The 18850-nt window shown below is 37.5% G+C and overlaps 1 protein-coding gene across 2 annotated transcripts; it reads right to left on the bottom strand.

The window, feature by feature from the left end:
* Window positions 1-1342: 1342 nt before the first annotated feature.
* On the bottom strand, window positions 1343-12553 carry LOC121414147 (enolase-phosphatase E1-like). Of its 2 annotated transcripts, none has more exons than XM_041607217.1 (7): window positions 12449-12553; window positions 9124-9160; window positions 7639-7771; window positions 6069-6169; window positions 5266-5438; window positions 4675-4829; window positions 1343-3434 (listed from the first exon to the last, which is right to left on the bottom strand). In XM_041607217.1, the coding sequence occupies exons 1-7, from the start codon at window positions 12526-12528 to the stop codon at window positions 2002-2004; spliced, it is 2112 nt and encodes a 703-aa protein (XP_041463151.1). In that variant the 5' UTR covers window positions 12529-12553; the 3' UTR covers window positions 1343-2001. The 2 variants fall into 2 exon arrangements, with proteins under 2 accessions (XP_041463151.1, XP_041463152.1); XM_041607218.1 differs by having other exon boundaries at window positions 12278-12523.
* Between the last annotated feature and the right edge of the window lie 6297 nt (window positions 12554-18850).

Raw genomic sequence — 18850 nt, 5'->3', positions numbered from 1 at the left:
TAAATATTGTTGTATTGAAGGTCCATTATGAAACATGCCGACTGTTTCATAAAGCTAATTGTAAGTTACAAACTACTTTACAAATGACTGATGACCCCCTCTTAGCACTAATTCAACACAGTAGAAATCTGGTGTAATAAAAGTCATTAGTCATCAGCAAAATCCCTCATAACATTTGAACAGCTCTATGAAACATCCACCTGGGCCCTGTTGCATGAAAGAAAACCTCAGGCAATATTTTTGCCAGAGTTTTCTATGGCAAAATTGTTATGCAATGGGTCCCTGGTCTCTGAGAGGTGTTATGGAGAGATCCAAGATGGCCATCAACTTTGGGTATCAAAAACCCACTCTGCAACAACTTGAAGAGTAATCCTGTAAAGAAATGACTAACCTGCAAATCTTGAGTAGGTTACAAAATGGCAAGAAAACAATTATTAAAAAAAAAAGTAATAAAAAAAAAAACGAAATCCAAGATATAAAACTAGCAAAAAATGAAAATAATAAATGCCTCAGGAGTAAAGACCCCTCCTTGGTCCCAGTTTCACAAGTACATCAATCTGGGTGTGTCTCTTTCTGCCGGTGGTGCCATAATGTTCTAGGGCCCGGTCACAAAAGGGTTTGCAATTGATTGCACATCCATCGGTAACATTTCTGTTAAGGTATTTGGTCATCATTTGTAATGGTGACCTTGATTGACCATTGGCCACCTAGCGATTGATGACAAACCTTTTGTGTAACAGAGCCATCAGACAAAAGATTGAAGGGGAGAGAGCTTTTGAAAATATATTGAAAATAAATAGTGTTTGAATTAAATTCAAAACAAACATCTCCAAAATTAAATTGATTTTGAAATACCTAGAATAGAACCATACCTTATGCATAACTTGAAAAGTACATTGTGCATAGAATATCAAAATTAGACCGGACATATTCTCCTCGACCTGAGACATACCAAGGAATAGAGACATTTATGAACTTCATATTTGAAAAGACAATACTTTTTTTCGAAAATTGGGATATTTTTAATGATGAAAATTTAGTTCTTTTTTTTAATTGCCCTGATTGTCTCAGCCAAATAATGATGATACTATTCTTTCCTTTGTTTTCAAAACACTTTCTACAAAATATAAAATGAAAAATAATTGTTCATTAGAACATAAACTGCAGAATATGTCTAGTGATGGTGCAATGTGCACACTAATTATGGATTGATACATCTACATTGAATGGACACATTTTTTTTTTTTTTACCTATTAGTGACAATAAGTTATTTGAAGTCTGTTTGACCAATTTTTCGATTTTTATTCCCCGATTTGCATTTTTCAACATGGTAATACACTGTATACTTATATTTCCTAATACTGCATTTTATCCTCTTTTTTAAGTTTAAGTCTGAAATAAATGGATATCAATAAAGAATATGTTTTCAAGTTGGAAATTTGACAATGTGCAAGAATGATTTCAATGATTTATTTTTCCCTGTAAACACCATTTAGCAAAGGATTAAGGACACTGATGCAACAGAAATAGGCATAATATGTATCCGGACTTTTCACTCTTCTCATGTATACAGACTTTTGGGCTCTATACCTGACGCTATTCAACCACAACCAAAAAATGCGTTCACTTTGTCACAAATGTTAAGCACTTCCCCTTGAAAAAAGGGTAAAATGCAAACTTAAGGTGAAACAAATCTTATTTTACCATGCAATTTACATCCATCATTAGCAATGACACAAATGCAGAATTACAGAATAAATATCTGTCAGCTTACATTTCAATACAGGATCATTGGTTGGCATCTCTGAAAACATGACTTTATATTTTCTTGACAAGGATAGAAAAAGAAGATACTGTAAGTGCACCAAAGATATCACAAGTTACAATTACTTTCATTAAACATAAAAAAAAACATGAGGCTGAACAGGGAACATAGATTTTTATGATACACTGTCTGAAGTTTGTGAAGTTAAGCTTGATTTACTAGTGCGATTGTTGACTCAGACAGAAATCTCTTCGGGATTAGAGTTTGTAGCGGAAGGGATCTCTTCGCACTGTTCTAAATCAGTCCTTTCATCTGGACTGTTACTGTATGAAACTGAATTGATGGATTTGTTTATCACATTGTCTGTCGTCCTTACAAATTCCCCATCCGACACACAATTTTGTTCTTCTTGAGGACTAGACAAGTTACTATCTATTCCGTCCCCTGGGTTAGACAGCCCGTTATTATTATCAATAGTCGTTTCGTCAGACTGCTTATCGGTGATGTCTGACTGTTTATCAGTGACATCGGATTGTTTATCAGAAATATCAGATTGTTTGTCGGTAATTTCGGATTGTTTGTCGGATTCATCGTCGAGACTGCTGCTGAACTCTCCCTCAATAGCAGCCCCGAAAGTACTATGATCTCTACCCAAGGTGTTTGATTCTTTATCATCGTCATAATCACAATTCTCACTCTCCCCCAACCTCCCATGATCGGATCGTTTCCCGTTATTTTGGGGTATGAAAAGAAGGGGTTCAGAATGGCTGTCATCGCCATTCGTACTGAATTCTGGGGTCAGGGTTCCTGACCCGCCACCCGTCCTTGAACTGACAGCATCAATCTCGGGAGCATCCTCGCTCTGTAAGCTTCCCTGAGAAGATTCCTCCACTGGAGTCCTGACTTGCGCTTCTTCCTCCTTCACAAGGTCTCTGAAGTCTGTACTTTCCACTTGCTCCTGTTCTGAAGGGCTATCTCCAATCAACAACTGACCATTGGAGTCTGGAGCTTCAGAATTCCCTCCTTGGAATTTAGGGATTTCCTCGCCTTCCGCCGCAGGGTTGGGTGGTTCGCACGTCTCCTGGGACGGCGCCTCTGTCCTGAAATCTGCATCACCGATGACAGGTTCATCAGCTGCACTACGGCGGTCCTCCTCAACCGGGCTAGCAGGAGACTCGACGAAGTGGGATGGGTTGCACCAAGGTTCCACAGACAAACTCTTATTTTCCACCGGACCTTGATCATGCGGGGACATCACCTCCATTGGTGTCTCTTCATCTATGTATTCTGTAGTTCTCACATCAGGTATCTGCTTATCAAATGACTCCTCTTCCTTCTTCTCCTCCATCATCACCTCCTCCACCTCCTTCTTTTCTTCTTCATAGTCTACAAGCTCTTTACAAGGTTCTACATGCTTACCCTCTGTGCTTTCTTGCATATTTGTTGGACTAACCGGCTGCATGTTTTGCTCCTCATTGTCTTCAAGCTGAGGTTCATGTTTCATGTCGGCTACCGAGTCGGGGGTCAGTAGTATCCCGGCAGACTCTGCAGCATAAGTCAATCTGGCAATTTCCAGCTTTTTCTCTTTGAGTTCTTGCTGAAGTGCTACGATGGTACTCTGCATGCCCTCCCCTTCGTCGTTCAGTTGGATCACCATCTCGTACATCTCTGTAGAAGGGACACAAAACAAAGCAAATGTCTGCTGGTAAAAGAGGTTTCAACAAGTCGAGTTCCAGTATAATTTTTTTTTTTTTAAGTGCCAGATAATGTTTTAAAGTGATTTAGAAAAGACTGATACTAATAACTATGGACTTAACAATCTATGTATACAATTTGGCTTTGGAAGTACTATTGATTCAGTCTAACAAAAAGAACATTATAAAGGATAATAATACTAATAAAGACATTTATAATGTGCAAAAACATCTCTTCAACAGTGCACAGTCGCAATACATGTATGATCAAGATAGGTAGAGTGGATATGCCATAATCTCTCTTTGTCTCAGGTCTAATCACTATTAAGTTTGCATTTGATCAATCAAACATTTCACATTCTATGCAAAACAATGTCTCAGTGTGAAAATCTGAACGTCCCCATTCTCATTTTGTTGACACAACATTTGCTCCTGCAACAATTGCTCCAGGCTTTATTTTGTCGAAGATGCAGGGTTAGGGTTAGGAAATGGGTTTTAAGGCCCCATTCCACAGAGGGGGGAGACCTTTGAAAGACCAAAAATTGAAATTTGTCATCTCTGTGGAATGGCTCGGAAAGATTCCTCAAAGAACTCTGAAAGACTGATTGATACTTCTAACTGGACTTAGACTAGTCCTATAAATTTCTTTCAATGGTCTTTCAGAGATCTTTTATGCAACAATTGATCTTTCAGAATTTTTTCCATGGACTTTTTCTGGTCTTTCAGTGATCTTTCAATGACCTCTCGTGACTCTTTCAGCGATCTCCACAAAAATCTTGAGAGACTGTCGGAAGATCATGGAAAGACTAAAAACTTTGAAAGTTCATTGAAAGACCACTGAAAGACTGCGAGAAGACAACCAGAAGATTATTTTCCTGAAAGACTTTTGAAAGACTGTTTTAAACCGTTTCAAAATGTTTTGGGACTCACGAGGAACATAAAGACCATTGAAAGATCCATCAGGAATCGAGAAAGACCTCCGTGTCATGGTCTTCCAGCAGTTTTTCAGAGGTCTTGCTCTTTGTGGAATAGGGATTTAAGTTAGATTAAGGTTGGGTTATAGCTTTTTGCCGGAACCCCCGCTTTTGCAGGGAACCCTCCTTTGCTAGAAGGGTATTCAAGGCCTGTTACATCCAGGACTGAAGTTAGTCATATGAACAGTAAGGGGAATTTACAGCCGAGCAGAGTAAATGTGATGGAATCATCCTTCCTACCATCCTGGCTGTTCTTGAGTTCTTCATTGATTTCTTTCTGCAGAGCTAGTTCTGCTTCCACTTGGGCTACCTTTCCCTGAGATACTTGTTTACCAAGCTCTTGGTTCTCCTGGATCAGTGTACGACAACGAGCCATCAAACGCTTCCCAGTTTGACTGAAATGTAAAGAGAATAAACGAGTATATATAATAATAACATTCCGCTTTTATATAATAATAATAATAATATAGGATATTTATATTGCGCACATATCCACCTTGTTAGGTGCTCAAGGCGCTCCTATACCACTTATAGAGAAATTCCAGTAGTTGCAGTAAACACTGATTTCATGAGAAAGTCTGTAAAACAAGGCTTAATTGTCAGTATATCATCGAAGAAGTGACGATGGTGATGAGAAATAAATAATATTCCAGATACATTTTTGCAGTATAAGCTCCATCCACTTCACCCATTTTACCCCAAAATAAAAATACGGTATTGTATCAAAAAGCTGAAATTCAAACAAAGAGTTATTGTGACACCATCACTTCTATGCAAGTATATATATTACAAAGGACTTGCCCTTCTCAGCCTAATATTTAAGTTGTTTACCTGTCAGGAGTGAATTTCCAAGCAGCCATATCCTCATGAGCTTGTTGAAGGTTGGTGGTCTTATCCTCCAGTTCTTTCTTCAGACGTTGAATCAAGAGATTAAGAGCAGGATCCACAGTGGCAGCTCGAAGCTGTGCTGTGCTCGCATTTTGATTCTTATCTGCAAGCTGATTCTATTTCATGAAAGACAAAACAGCATGAATAGGGTTAAAATTAATAACTTATTAATTTCTCTGTTAATGATCGCACTGTTAATCTTTACAATTGCTCTGTTAACGATTGCTCCTATGGCAATTCTCTGCCATTTGCTATGAATTACTAAGATGAGAAATTAAAAACATTTGTCCATCTAAGGAATAATTATCACAGAAATCAGTTAATTTAATGTTGTTACTGAATGAAATGGTGTTGGTAAAAAATTCTTAAGAAATTTTTTTTTCCTCTCTCTCTTTTAATTAAAATCAACTTATAATTGGGGTTAACTTGACCTATAACCAATAATCTCGACCAATCAGAGTAATATCGGTTCAATTCTCAATCTCAACCATGGCATTCTTTCCTTCAGCAATTTACCCACATTGTGCTGCACTCATTTAGCCACATTGTGCTGCACTCAACCCATGTGAGGTGAATGGGTAACCGGCAGGATACATTCCTTGAATGCACTGAGCGCTGGAAGGCAGCTCAAGCTAATGCTGGGGTAATAATAATAATAGTGCACCACCAAATAGATTATTTCTGGATAGATAGCGCTATATAAATGCCTATTATTATTACCATGTTGTAGGGTACTGAATACTTACAGCTAGTTCATGTAGTTCCTGTTCCTTGGTGGTCAATCTCATAACAAGAAGCTGTTCACGGCGAGCTGCCTTGAGATGACGAAGCTTGTCCTCTCCATCACCTTCAAAATTAAAAAAAAAGATCCCCCTAAAAATCATCAGATATTCCTAGGAAAATATATATTCTAAAGAATTAATCGCATTCCAGGGGCCCCCCAGAAAAATTGCAATTACACGCAAAAGCAAAACTTGATACAACCTGATTTAAATCCGATCAGAAAAGGTCATTTAGAACTTTAAAATGCATTTAAAGGTAAATTTTTCTATAGCAGGCCCCCAAGCTCATGGCCTATTTGTAAAAGAAACTTTACATTTGATGGAAAAGTTACAGCCTTTGGAACAAAAACAAATAGAAAGAAATCTGTGTCTCCCAAAAAAGGTAATTGCACTGTACACAGGAACAATATGGAACCACACAAAAATCTACGTAGCATGAATGTGTGGCACAAATTTTTCAAGCATTCTTTTTCTGTAGAGTTGAACATTTTAACAAAATCTTGCAATCCGTTATACTACTATTTTGATTAGTATGGCTGAGTTATAAGGCCATTCAAATGAATGTTAAGAAGCTTAACCATAAGCTTAACACCGGTGTGTTGGCTCAGTTGGTAGAGCGTCCGTCTCACAACTGGGAGGTCGGGGTTCAAACCACGGCCGCGTCAGACCAAAAGACGTTAAAAGATGGGAGTTGCTGCTACCCTGTTTGGCGTTCAACGATTAAAAGGGATAGAGCCTCGTCGATCTGGCGCTGCACAGTGGCTGCCGGGCCCACGATCAATATTGGGCAAAGCAAATTTTCGGAGTATTTCATTTCATGTCTATTTCGAACAATAAATTATGGATAACAACACTGGGGACTCAACATTTTTCGCAATAAATCTGCTACACAAAATTTGTTGACCGTGTCGCTCTCTGTTTACTTTCAAGTCTTGCGCAACCTTTGTGCATGTGCCACACACAGTGTCCTTCCTGCTAACGTCATCCTTCTCTCACGCACTGTTTGGCAGACCACCATATAAATTTTGTATGTAATCACTCCATGACACATTTAGAGCTATCGGAAGCACACATGTACGTGTGTATAAAATTCCATCCAGGGCTTTCTCTTGTTGGGCTGTGTCTGATCCATACAGCAGCACAGACTCAATTTTTGAAACAAGAAGTCGCTCTTTTACGGCATCTTTAAATTTGAACTTCCAGACTTTCCTCATGCTATGCAAGGGATTCCATGTGAGGGCACGTCTAATCCCGATGTCCGTCGATGTAATCCAGAAACCCAGATATCTGAAGTCACTCTTCATCTTTCATGTAAGTACATGTACTGCACCATCTATGGTTGTACATGTAATAGTGGTGCCATGAATATATTACAGGCACCTTTATTACCTTTGTCTTCTTGGCAATGAGTAGTAGACCAATCTCCTTGCAATCCCTTTCAACTGCCAGTAGCACTTCTCTTGCCTGGAGGAACCTGACAGCTTTGTCCAGGCACCAACTATCATTAGTAAATAAATCCATGACATGTTCTTACCATTGTTACTAGTACTGGCAGCACTCATCTCTAGTCTTGCCTCCAGCTCTGCTATATATTCATCCTGTTTTTTGATGTGTTCCTGCAGATCAGGTTTACAAAGACTATCCACCTCATCCTCACACAGCCTTGCCTGAAAACAATATCATACATGAACATCAATACAAAATTTACTACCTCCCAACACATCATCGATAATAAGATGGCCAAGATTAATTTCCAACTCTTTTCATTCATTCATAAAAATAAATGAAAAAAAAAAAATCTTAAGCTTTAAACTAAGCTAATGTAAATGTAAGTTTTCGTTCAAATTTGATCAAATACACAATCCGTTACCCTCTGAATATCAAAGAAATTGTAAGAGCCTTTGGTATGAACTTCCAAATTTACAAATATTAAAGAGAAATGCCAGTAGTTGCAGTAAACACTGATTTCATGAGAAAGTCTGTAAAACCAGGCTTAATTGTCAGTATATCATCGAGGATCTAGATCTGGTAAAGTTACATAAACTGAACTTTGTGAAATCTTGAAATCTACGCTGAAAAATGTTCACACTGAAGATCACCAACACAGATAGGCACACGTGGGACAGCGTATTATTATTGCTGGAATAAAGACCCGACGGAAGTGACCGAATCCGCGCTTATTTTGCTTATTTCTCAGCAATTACACAATTTCTTCCAGAATCCTTTGGCACATATTTTTTATTCATACAAACACACACTTGGGTGGTCATTATATTAGATTCTGTAAAAAGTCATTTTGAGATCGTTACCAATACTGGAATTTATCTTTAATGATCAAAGTTCTGAACAGATCAATCAAAATTCCAGTCTATTTTGAGCTTCTGTAGGAATTAAACCATATTCAATTCCAAATATGAATTGTCATCAGCGGTCTGACGCCGATTAGGACTTTATTCCAAACAAAAGATTTGCAGCAAAGCAGGATTTTGATTACAGTATTCCTATCATTACGTTAAGTTTGCTAAACTTGAAATAAAATGATTTCACTTCTTGAAACTATTACATTTAAAATGTATTTTGTTAAACAAGTATTCTCATAGTCGGATCGTGTACACTGTAGTAATGGTGGGTTTGAACACCACACGAGAATACCCATAAGATGTACATCATGTTGTACATGTATCTCAAGTTTGCAGATTTCTTTTTAGATCAGATCATACTGAACACAAAGTTTTAAAAAAGTCACAATAATGAACCACATTTCCTACAACATGTGACATGTTCCTTTTTTCGGCTTCAATGGCTGATTAAAAAGCAAATTAAAATAATGACAGGAGTTGAATACATGCATGGACTCAAATTTGTGTGAAGATGAATTAAAATTAATTCCATATACATGTAGAATGTTTGAAGAATATCAGCTCAGACCACTAAATTAAAACAACATAAAATATATTATTGAAAAACAAAAATACAAATATTATCTTGTCAGAATAAAATGATTTGTTTTGATTCTTACCCTTTTCCTGGGACTTTCTTCTGTCATGTTGCTGTCTCTGAAAGATGAACAAATTACAAGATATCTACATGTAAATAACCTACAATTAATAGCAACTGTTCAATAATTACGACAAATGAAATTGATCAAAGTCAGAGAAAAGGATTCTAGCTGAGACCAAATAATTTTCAGTGAAGCATTACTCAAATCTTTAAAAGGCAAGGACCATTGGGGTGTTTCTGAAATTTGCTAGCTAGCTTTTAATCAATTTTGGTATAATTGCATGAGATATCCCATTTTATAAACAAAAGATTCTGTTTAATACTCTTATGGACATGTAAAATGTTTGCAGACCTTTATTTAAAATGTGTTTCACATGGCACATCATAATAAATGGGTAACACGAAAGATGGTTCTTGCAAAGACCCTTTCGTGCAATCAGCCCCTAATTTTTCAACAAAAAAGAGGACATTTCGATCTAAGTGAATGAACCATAAAAACATTATTAACCATTTCAATAATTAACAGCTAAAATGAAAGCCCCACTTTCTAGAATCATCACTGTACACAAATATATTACTGTGGTATATTTCTTTACAAAGTTCAGATGTTTTATATAGAAAGTGAAAATATCAAATTCGGGTAAAATTAGACATACACATATACATTTCCTTTCAAGTAGGCTACATTGTAATCTCCTCTAAAAAGGCTAAGAAAGCCCTGATAATTCGGATAAGACTATATTGGCGTCGATTCCGCTGACCCAGTACTCAATATGCTTAATTTGGTCAGACTATGCCTCATGAATATTCATGTCCAAACTATAAAGCATAATATTCAACACCCGATAAGCTCGACTTGTGTGGCATAATGGTAAAAACATTATGCCATGTGAGGTTAGTCCGTTTTGCTGACAGAGGCTTGAATCTCGACTTGGATGATTTTTACAAGGTCAGTATTTTTTTATTAAAAATTGAAGCAAGGTTCAGAAAAAAAATACAAGACCAAGATTTGAAGTCTGATTCAAAAGACTTCAAAACAGAGTTAGCTCTTATCGGCACCCATGGCTTGCCAGTGCATATATGCTATAATGGTGGTTTACTTTGAATTCTATTAACATAATTATTATGAAATATGGTATCAGCCTTTCGACATTTTGTTGACGTAGATGGCGCACTTTAATATTGAACGAAAAGCAAATCAGAGAATCGACATCAATTTTGATGTTTGCGGAGCGATAGTGCAAAAACAAAATCACAGGGAGGAAAGCGTGTTGCGATTTGCTTTTTGCGTTTTCATGACTAAAACAGAAAAACGATTTATCCATTCATATCTTGATCGGGCTTGATTGTTATATATATCCTCATAAACCAAGACAAATGGTGTATTGATAAATTGGGATTGTCCTTGTTTATGTGGACAGTTTTTTTTTCACTTACCCCTGCGGGACATAGATGGCAATTACTGCCCAAGTTCACCGTCTATTTTTCATGACTTGCCCTCTTCCAATAAAAAATGAAACCTGATATGTTTACATTGACTAGATTCTAGCGCACTTGATTGGTGTAGGCACTTGACAAGGTGAATGAACCTTCCTAGATTTCTTGTGTGGAGAAATCTTTTGAAAACAGAGACGATTCCTGTAAACTGGGACGATCCTATTTTTCTGAAGCTGACCAGCACTCTAGTCTCTACTGACTGTAGATCCAGATCTAGATCTAAAGTTGGGTCTAAACGAAGTTAGCATAGGCCCTACACTTTGACAGCAGCAATGACATGACACTTGAGTTGATAGAGTGCAAACCATGGCAGAGTTAAAATACTAACAGTTACTTTTGATCTAGTAAAAAAAAAAAGTCAACTGAATTTGTTCATTTTTTACTTCAGAATCAGACTTCAACATGAAGTCTTCAGTTTGAAAATCATTAGGCCTTGCCAAGTCTAACGTTACATGCATGTCCAACAAACCAACCAACCAAAGTCAGACTTACAACTTTAATTTTTTAAAAGCTGGCCAGTTAAACAATCAAAACGTTACTTGAAAGTTGAAAATACATGTATGATACTATATGAGAATTATTGAACCCATGGGCCTCTGGTAAAATATGCTTTGCAGGGTTGAAAATAGACTGAGGGATGAGCGATTCCACCCTCATGTGCTTTGGAACCGCTCTCGTAACTGCCCAAGTACAACTCCTAAAATGAAAATCGATCCTGTCTGCGCCCGTCCAGTCTACTGTTTACGGCAGCCAGGCCAGCGAAGCTACAGTTTTTGCTTTCATGCATCATCGCATTCAAGGTCGCTTTCTGACGTGTAACTGAAGGCGCGGCGCTTCAGAAAAATGCCTATCGAGTTTCAAACTCTCGATATCTTGGAGGATTCCTCTAAATACAAATTTGATAAACTTCATCCTATTCAATTTGATGGACAAACTTGTATAGACTAAGTCAACGTCCAGGTAACGAGATACAAACAATAAACATTACTCATTAGTCTTAACGTTCCATGACGGGCTACATCACTAGATGTATTGATGTAAACATTAACATGGCAAATAAAAAACAAATTAAATAATAAAATGAAGAAAAAAATAATTCGCAATTATCTAGGCCTAACTTATAAAGTTATATCTACATGTAGGCCTAGATCTAAATAAACATTGTTTAATATTAAATGAATTTGTAAACATGGTAAACTAGAACGAAGAAGCAGGACAAACTGCGATGCGCAACCCAATCATGACTTTGTGAATTGTCAACATACACTGCCACTGAAAACAAATCTTGATTCATGAAAAAAATCGCTCTGGTAAAGTGGTAAAAACTAAAATTATAAAATGGCTCTTAATATTTGTTTTTTCAAAATCATATGGCCTCAAAATCGCTTCCTAAAAATAAAAAGTAATTTCAACACTGATGGCCATGATGGCTGATGCCTTGATCGATGCCTAAGTCTGGCTGTGAAAAACATCAGCTCAATACTAAAATAGCGTCAATCAATCGAATAGGGCCTAGGGCTAGGCCTAAGCTAACCGGGCTAACGTTATAATGATATGAGTGGAGCTGGCCTGGTTTTTTATTTTTTTTTTATAACGGGCATGACGGGCCTGAATTTAGTGAAAACTGCCCATGAATGAAGTTTATTGAGTAGGAATTGACTTTGTCTTTAACTTACATTAATCCCTCCCAGATGTGCCTCTTCTGATTGTGTTAGTCCAACAAGAGTTACAAATTTAGGAAACCATAAAATATCGAATTTCCCTGTCTGCATGCATTACGATGTTCACCATGTGCACTCATATACAAATAGTCCGTGTACAATCTCTATGGGATTTTTTTTCCATACCTACATGTAATGCGCATACCGTATGCATGTAGCTCGCCCGTAGCTCGCGCTGATAGACGGTCAAACTGCCGTGCCTCCATATTGCCGAGACTTGCGTTTACAAATTCACGTGTATGTTGTGAACTGTAGGGGGATGGCTCCCGGGATGGCTTAAAAATATAATTTCATTTCATTCTCTTACTTCTATTACTTTATTTGATTTTTAATGTTTCATTTTATTTCATGATTAATTTCATTGTATTTTCTATTTAATTTTATTCTATTGTTTTTTTTCCAATCTTATTCTATTTTATTTCATTTCATTGTATTATTTATCTCAGGCTTTTCTTTCCTTGATCTTAAACTCTCATTGTGGCGTGTCTAAAGGGGGTCAATTAGGGGCACATGCCCCGGGTGCCGCTTTCAGGGGACGCAAAAAAGGGGAGAGCTAGGAGGTGCAAATAAAGAATAGGAAAACAAAAATGAAGAGAAAAGGCAAAGAAATAAAGACGCAGAAAAGGAATTCCACTGAAGGCGATTGATACCTCCGTCTTATAAGCGAGGATACATCATGATTTAAAAACATAAGCTCGCGCTTCAAGCTCGCATTACGCTGATGAGATATGTATCCTTTTAATGAATTCCTATTCATTTTGAAAAAATCAAGAAAATTACAATATTTACAAAAAGTATATATCTAGAGTACAAAATAAAGGAAACAAGAAAAAGAAATAATGAAACAGGTAGAACAAAGACTAAAAAAAACATTTCTAATTCAAGGCTGCATTTCGTTTGGATTTAAGCCCTACTATGAGAAATAAATTTCCCTTTCTTTCGTGTGCTAGAAAGTACTATAGTTCATGAAACTTGGGAGTGATTTTGGGACATAAGGGTAGTGAAGTATTAATGAACATCCTGCCCGAGTTAGGGGCGGTGACGAGACGACCCTTTTTATATAGGGCGCTGTACCCCCTTCCTGGGTAGCCGCCCATGGCCTATATACAGGTTTCTGAGCCACTCGTTTCTACTGATGGTCAGAAGAATGTCTGGTGTATATACTCAAAAATTTATAACAAATTCTTGACCAATATTGATTTGAATTCAAACAGCAACAATACTGACGTCCTGGCAAAAGGGCCGGAATTCCCTCAGCTTCAGGCCCGTCTGAAGGAAATTGAGAGTAGAACGGTTATGTTTTGAAATTATGAATTGAACCGTGAGGACTAATTTAAATAGTTTGTGAATATGATTTCTTTCACCAAATAAATAATGCGAACAAAAATGGTGGGTTATTTTTGGAAATATTTACCTGAAAACGGGACAGTGTATAATTGTGAACATGAAACATATCACCGGAAATGCAAGCGCGAAGCGCGAGCTAAGAAAACGGGACATTTTAAAGGGGAAGTTCACCCTGACAAAGAAGTGTATTGCAAAGATAGCAGCAAAATAAAAAAAAAATGTTACAGAAGGTTTAAGAAAATCCGTCAAAAAAAAGTTATTAGAAGTTTATATATTTGACTTGTGACGTCATATGCAAGCAGCTTTCCTACATATCGTATGGTAAAAAAAATCAGTGATAATGCGTATCCGACAATGATCATAATAATCATAATAATTATACTTCCCCTATTTTTGTCATATAATTATGATAATTCATCAAAATATGATCGACCATAACTTATGGGGGGGTAGCACAGCTACTGGTCATCCTCAACCTGACTAGTCTTCAGACTTTGAAACAGATGGTCGTGGGTTCGAATACCAGCCAAGGCGTAATTTCCTTCAGCAAATGCACTGTCATGCTGCACTCAACCCGGGTGAGGTGAATGGGTATCTGGTTGGAAGCAAAAAAATCAACTTTTTTAAATAAAAGTACCAAATTTTGTGATTTTGACATGATATTCAGAAAATGATATCATATTTCACTTTCAATGTTTTCTTTTATTTTCCTTTACACTTTTTTGCTTGGTCATGATTTTTTTTATTTGTGGGGGGGGGGGGCATCCCGAGCCCCCACCCATCAGTATACCACTGTTCAAAGGCACCATAACCTTCGTAGCACACAATGAAAGGATTTTGGGGAAAAAAACACGCTCTCCCACTTCGGTTAAAAAAATGTTCTTGCCTAAAGAAGGAATATTCAAAGCTCAAAGAGAACATATTAAAAAGGAACAAGAACAGAACTATTCAAGCAAATATGTAGATTTGGAAATTAATTTTGACCGCACAATTCGAAAATTATGGCAAAGATCATGAAAAGGTTACGAGGAAGTCTGCTGATTAGCAAGAAGTCCGACCATCATATTTATCATTTTATGCCATTTTGGCGCAAGCTTCCTTTTTAACCCCAGACAAAAACATTCCTTGTTCACTCAAGCATGAACGAAACTAAATTATTTTTATGGCATTTGAAGGATAAGACTTCAGGGCACCTATAATGACACCAAAATATCGAGATCATAATTTGAAACAAACATTTTATAGACTTTTCAAATCTGTCCCGTTTTTTTTTTTTTGATATACGCATTGTATTATTATTATTATTATAACCTTAACTACTCGGGGGATAGCTCCACCCCCCGTGATCTTCACCCAATTAAGGTTGTATAATCTTTGGTGAGAAATTGCCGGGAAATTCCATCTCTGATCATTGATCAACATAACGATCTTTTCCTGCACCATTATTTTGACAGCACATTGCAGGGGCGGATCCAGGATTTTGAAATAGGGGGGCGCCAGCGGCGAGGGAGCGAAGCGACCGAGCGGGGGGGGGGAGGGTGTGGGAGGGGGGATACCCCCCTCCCACGGCAAGGACTTTTTCAAAAAATCATGTCCAAAAGTCGTATTTTGAGAGCACCTTAAGAAGAAAAATGCACACTTAAATCACTGTAACTTCATGAATAAAAGACACATACTGACTCATTTAGGAGCTGGTTTCCAGTCACACACCGTATAAGCGGTCATTCAAAACATACATTTGGCAAAGGCTCTTCACTTGCTTGCATCGTGTGATTGAAACGTCAAATTTAAATGATACGAAACTGAGACTTGTAATCGATAAGTTCCGAATAATCCATTCTGTTTATTGTCATTTGTGTATTTACATTGTGTGTTTCAAACGAGAATTGTTTAGTCGTATGGCAACATGCATATAAAATTTTGTTCTCTTTTCCCCAAAATGCATTGTTACTACAGAAAAAAACGACATCATCCTCTGGTAAGCAACCTTTTCCCTCGTATTATTTTTAAATCACCTTCAATAATCCAGTCATTCTGCACAACCTCAAAGTAATATAATGCTTCTTAAGGGGATTCTCATCATTTTTATTGTTTACGTTTTCAATTTTGCTGGCAATTTTTTTTTAAAGATATATTGTAATCAGCAAACCTATAGATTATCAAACATTAAAAATGGGGTAAGGGGGGGGGGGTTAATGTCACAATTTCTACTTTTTAACAATACACAATGTGTCCTCGGGACGTTTTTCCCCAGCACGAAAGTATTTTTATCCCCCCCCCCCCCCCCCGTCACATAAAATCTTCGCTCCTTACGCTGACATATAGCTGCCTATGCAGCAAACGCGGAGTGGGGTCGACTGGTGATTGAGAATTTGCTCCTTGATAATTCGTTGGAATGATTGCTTCGGCGAAACTTAGTTGGGGCGCCCTGGATAATATGCCTCTGAATCTACCAGAAAGTGTAAAAGTTAGTTTACATTAAATACAAATATGTCTGACCTATACATTTCAGTGAAAACGTACATGACCAAGGCAGAATGATAATGCTGCGCACGTGGCGCCCGATATAGGGCTTCATCTTTGAGTGAAGAATAATCTCGGGGATAGACATTATCATTCGCATCGTTGACACTTTCTCTCGCGATCTGTTACTTACAATTTACATGTATTTGCCATAAAGACGGACAAACGCATGTTACAAAAAACACAAAATTTCGGGAAAAAATGATATCCAATCCAACATCTTCACACTGGTCACTACACTGCAACTCCCGATTACAAGTGGTGCAACTTTCCAACCAATCGACTTGCGCGCCCTGGAATTCCGGAATTTACATATTGCAATACAGTATGACAGAGGTGCATTTGTGCGAACACAAAGGCCATGAGCGTAAGTTAAAATATAGTTTTGACTATATCTAGCCCTTGAAATTGACTACATTGTACCAATCCAGTAAATATAACCATCCCAAAAAAAAAAAAGGCGAAAATAGGGGGGCGCGCGCCCGGGGCGCCCCCCTCTGGATCCGCCACTGCATTGTAATATTTATCTCTGATGATCGATAATTTCCTTATTTTTTCTCAAACTTATCAAACTTGGGGCTTGGTGAAGAAAGAAGGAAAGGAGAGAGAGAGAGGAGTGGCATGACATGCATGACATGCATGAGAGGAGGACCAGGAACTGCTGTGCGAAACGAAATCTCAATCGGAACGCTGATGCTCGCTCGATAATCGCGACGCGCGCATGACGCACTGTACGTGTTGCATAGAGGGGCACTGCATTGACTGCAAAACACATTGGCAAACACGATTCATCGAATTATATCAAACTATATAGGCCTAGTAATTTTACATCTCTATAAGGATCTGTATTATGATCTTATATATATGATCTGTATGATTAGTTAAGGAGTCAAGGACCATTGGCGAGGCTCGAGAGAAAGATTAAAAAGGATAGGGTGACTGAGAAAAAACCCCAACAAACATCCAATATTGTAATGGGGGCGCGGGGCGAAAAAAAATCAGCAAACTTTTCCCAACATGATCAAAGAGCTAACAGTTTTGGGTTTATTCGCGGGGAGGGGACTTTGTGTAAACATAAAATATATATGCGCGAGCTGATTTTTTTTTAATATGATCTGTGATATTCAAGACTTTTAGTAAGAATTGGGGTAAGATCTTAATGCATATCTCATAGTAAAAAAACAAAGAATAAGTGAAACGCAAGCTGAAGTGATGCAGTGATGTGTATATTGCATATTTTGTGCAGTGATCATAGACAGGCAATGGGAACGCGCGGAGCGCGAACTGATTTATTTTTCTAATTTTTAAATTATTTCCCTCCCCTTTAATTTTGTCTCATAATTATGTTCTCCTAACTTTTTGTCTCCTTTTTTTTGCTGGCCTGATCTTCAGCCTGGAGTACTGCCTGTGTTTGGGGATTGGACAGGAAGAATGAAAATGCCTCTTCTTTATTGGCGGAGCGAAAAGGGGGAAAGAAAACTAGTGGAAAAATAAGAAGAAAGAGAATTGGAGAAAGAAAAGTGAGTGAAATAAGGGTAGGGGAATCGAAAAATATAAAAACTTATACTCACTAACAATTAACTGAAATTTCGCTCGAACTTTAAGTTCCCATTGGCTGTTGAGTGGGATAATTTACTACAGAGGATAACGTGGGACATGAACTTTCCATTTTCAAGTCAAATTATTATTCTGTTCGCGATTTTAGTTTGATATTATTCGGATATTACTTTGTTATGGCAAGATACACATCCTGCATGTTCAGGATTTTTTTTTAAATATGTGCTGAATGCATAAACATGTATAAAAAAAAATAATAAATCGCGCGACGAGGTTGATCGGATATTTTTATTAGTCATGAATTAACACAAACAGTCCTTGAAATGTCTTGATTTTCAGGTCCTGAGTATATACTAAAAAAATATAATCCGCTCGCACTGTCTTGCTTGCATTAAAGGGGTACTCCAAGCTGAAAATAGTATAATTTGAACAGATTAAGAAAACTCGGACAAAAAAAGGGAAATTTCATCAAAATCGGTGAAGAATGACAAAGTTATGGTATTTTAAAGATTTGCGTTATGCGGTGAAACAATTCTAGGCATGTCTTTATGAATAAATTCAAATTTTTCCTTCAATAACCAAATTGGAATAATAACTGCATATATATATATTCATGGCTGTAATTTATTTTATTACAAGGGAGACACATCATTCACACATAAAATAATTATGACTTCATGATGACACTTCGTGTTCGAATTATTTTTTAGGCGATATGAAATACCTTGTTTGTAAGATAAAGCCAAGAATTGGTACTCTTTAAGCATCTAAATGCTGATCGTTCTTTCAGCCTAACATTATAGGCCTTGTTAGTAAGAACCACCCCCTAAGAAATGCAACAAACAATCAATTTCAACGGCCGATCAGGGGAAAATGCGAATAAAAATATCACCCACCCCCTTAATGGCGAAAGCTTGATCCGCCCTTCTACAACGGGCTGCACATACCACTACCCCCCCCCCATACTCGATCTTATATTTGCCTTATACGCGACACCATAACATATTTGCTGACCTCGTTCGCGGGCATATCCGCGAACATCTATTCCCGAACACTTGCCTAGGCCGTGTGCGCTGGCCCAGATATTTGACCAGGTTGCGC

The sequence above is a fragment of the Lytechinus variegatus genome, chromosome 4 (assembly GCF_018143015.1).
Source record: "Lytechinus variegatus isolate NC3 chromosome 4, Lvar_3.0, whole genome shotgun sequence".
NCBI classification, from domain to species: domain Eukaryota; kingdom Metazoa; phylum Echinodermata; class Echinoidea; order Temnopleuroida; family Toxopneustidae; genus Lytechinus; species Lytechinus variegatus.
This window is presented reverse-complemented; position numbering and strand designations above follow the sequence as displayed.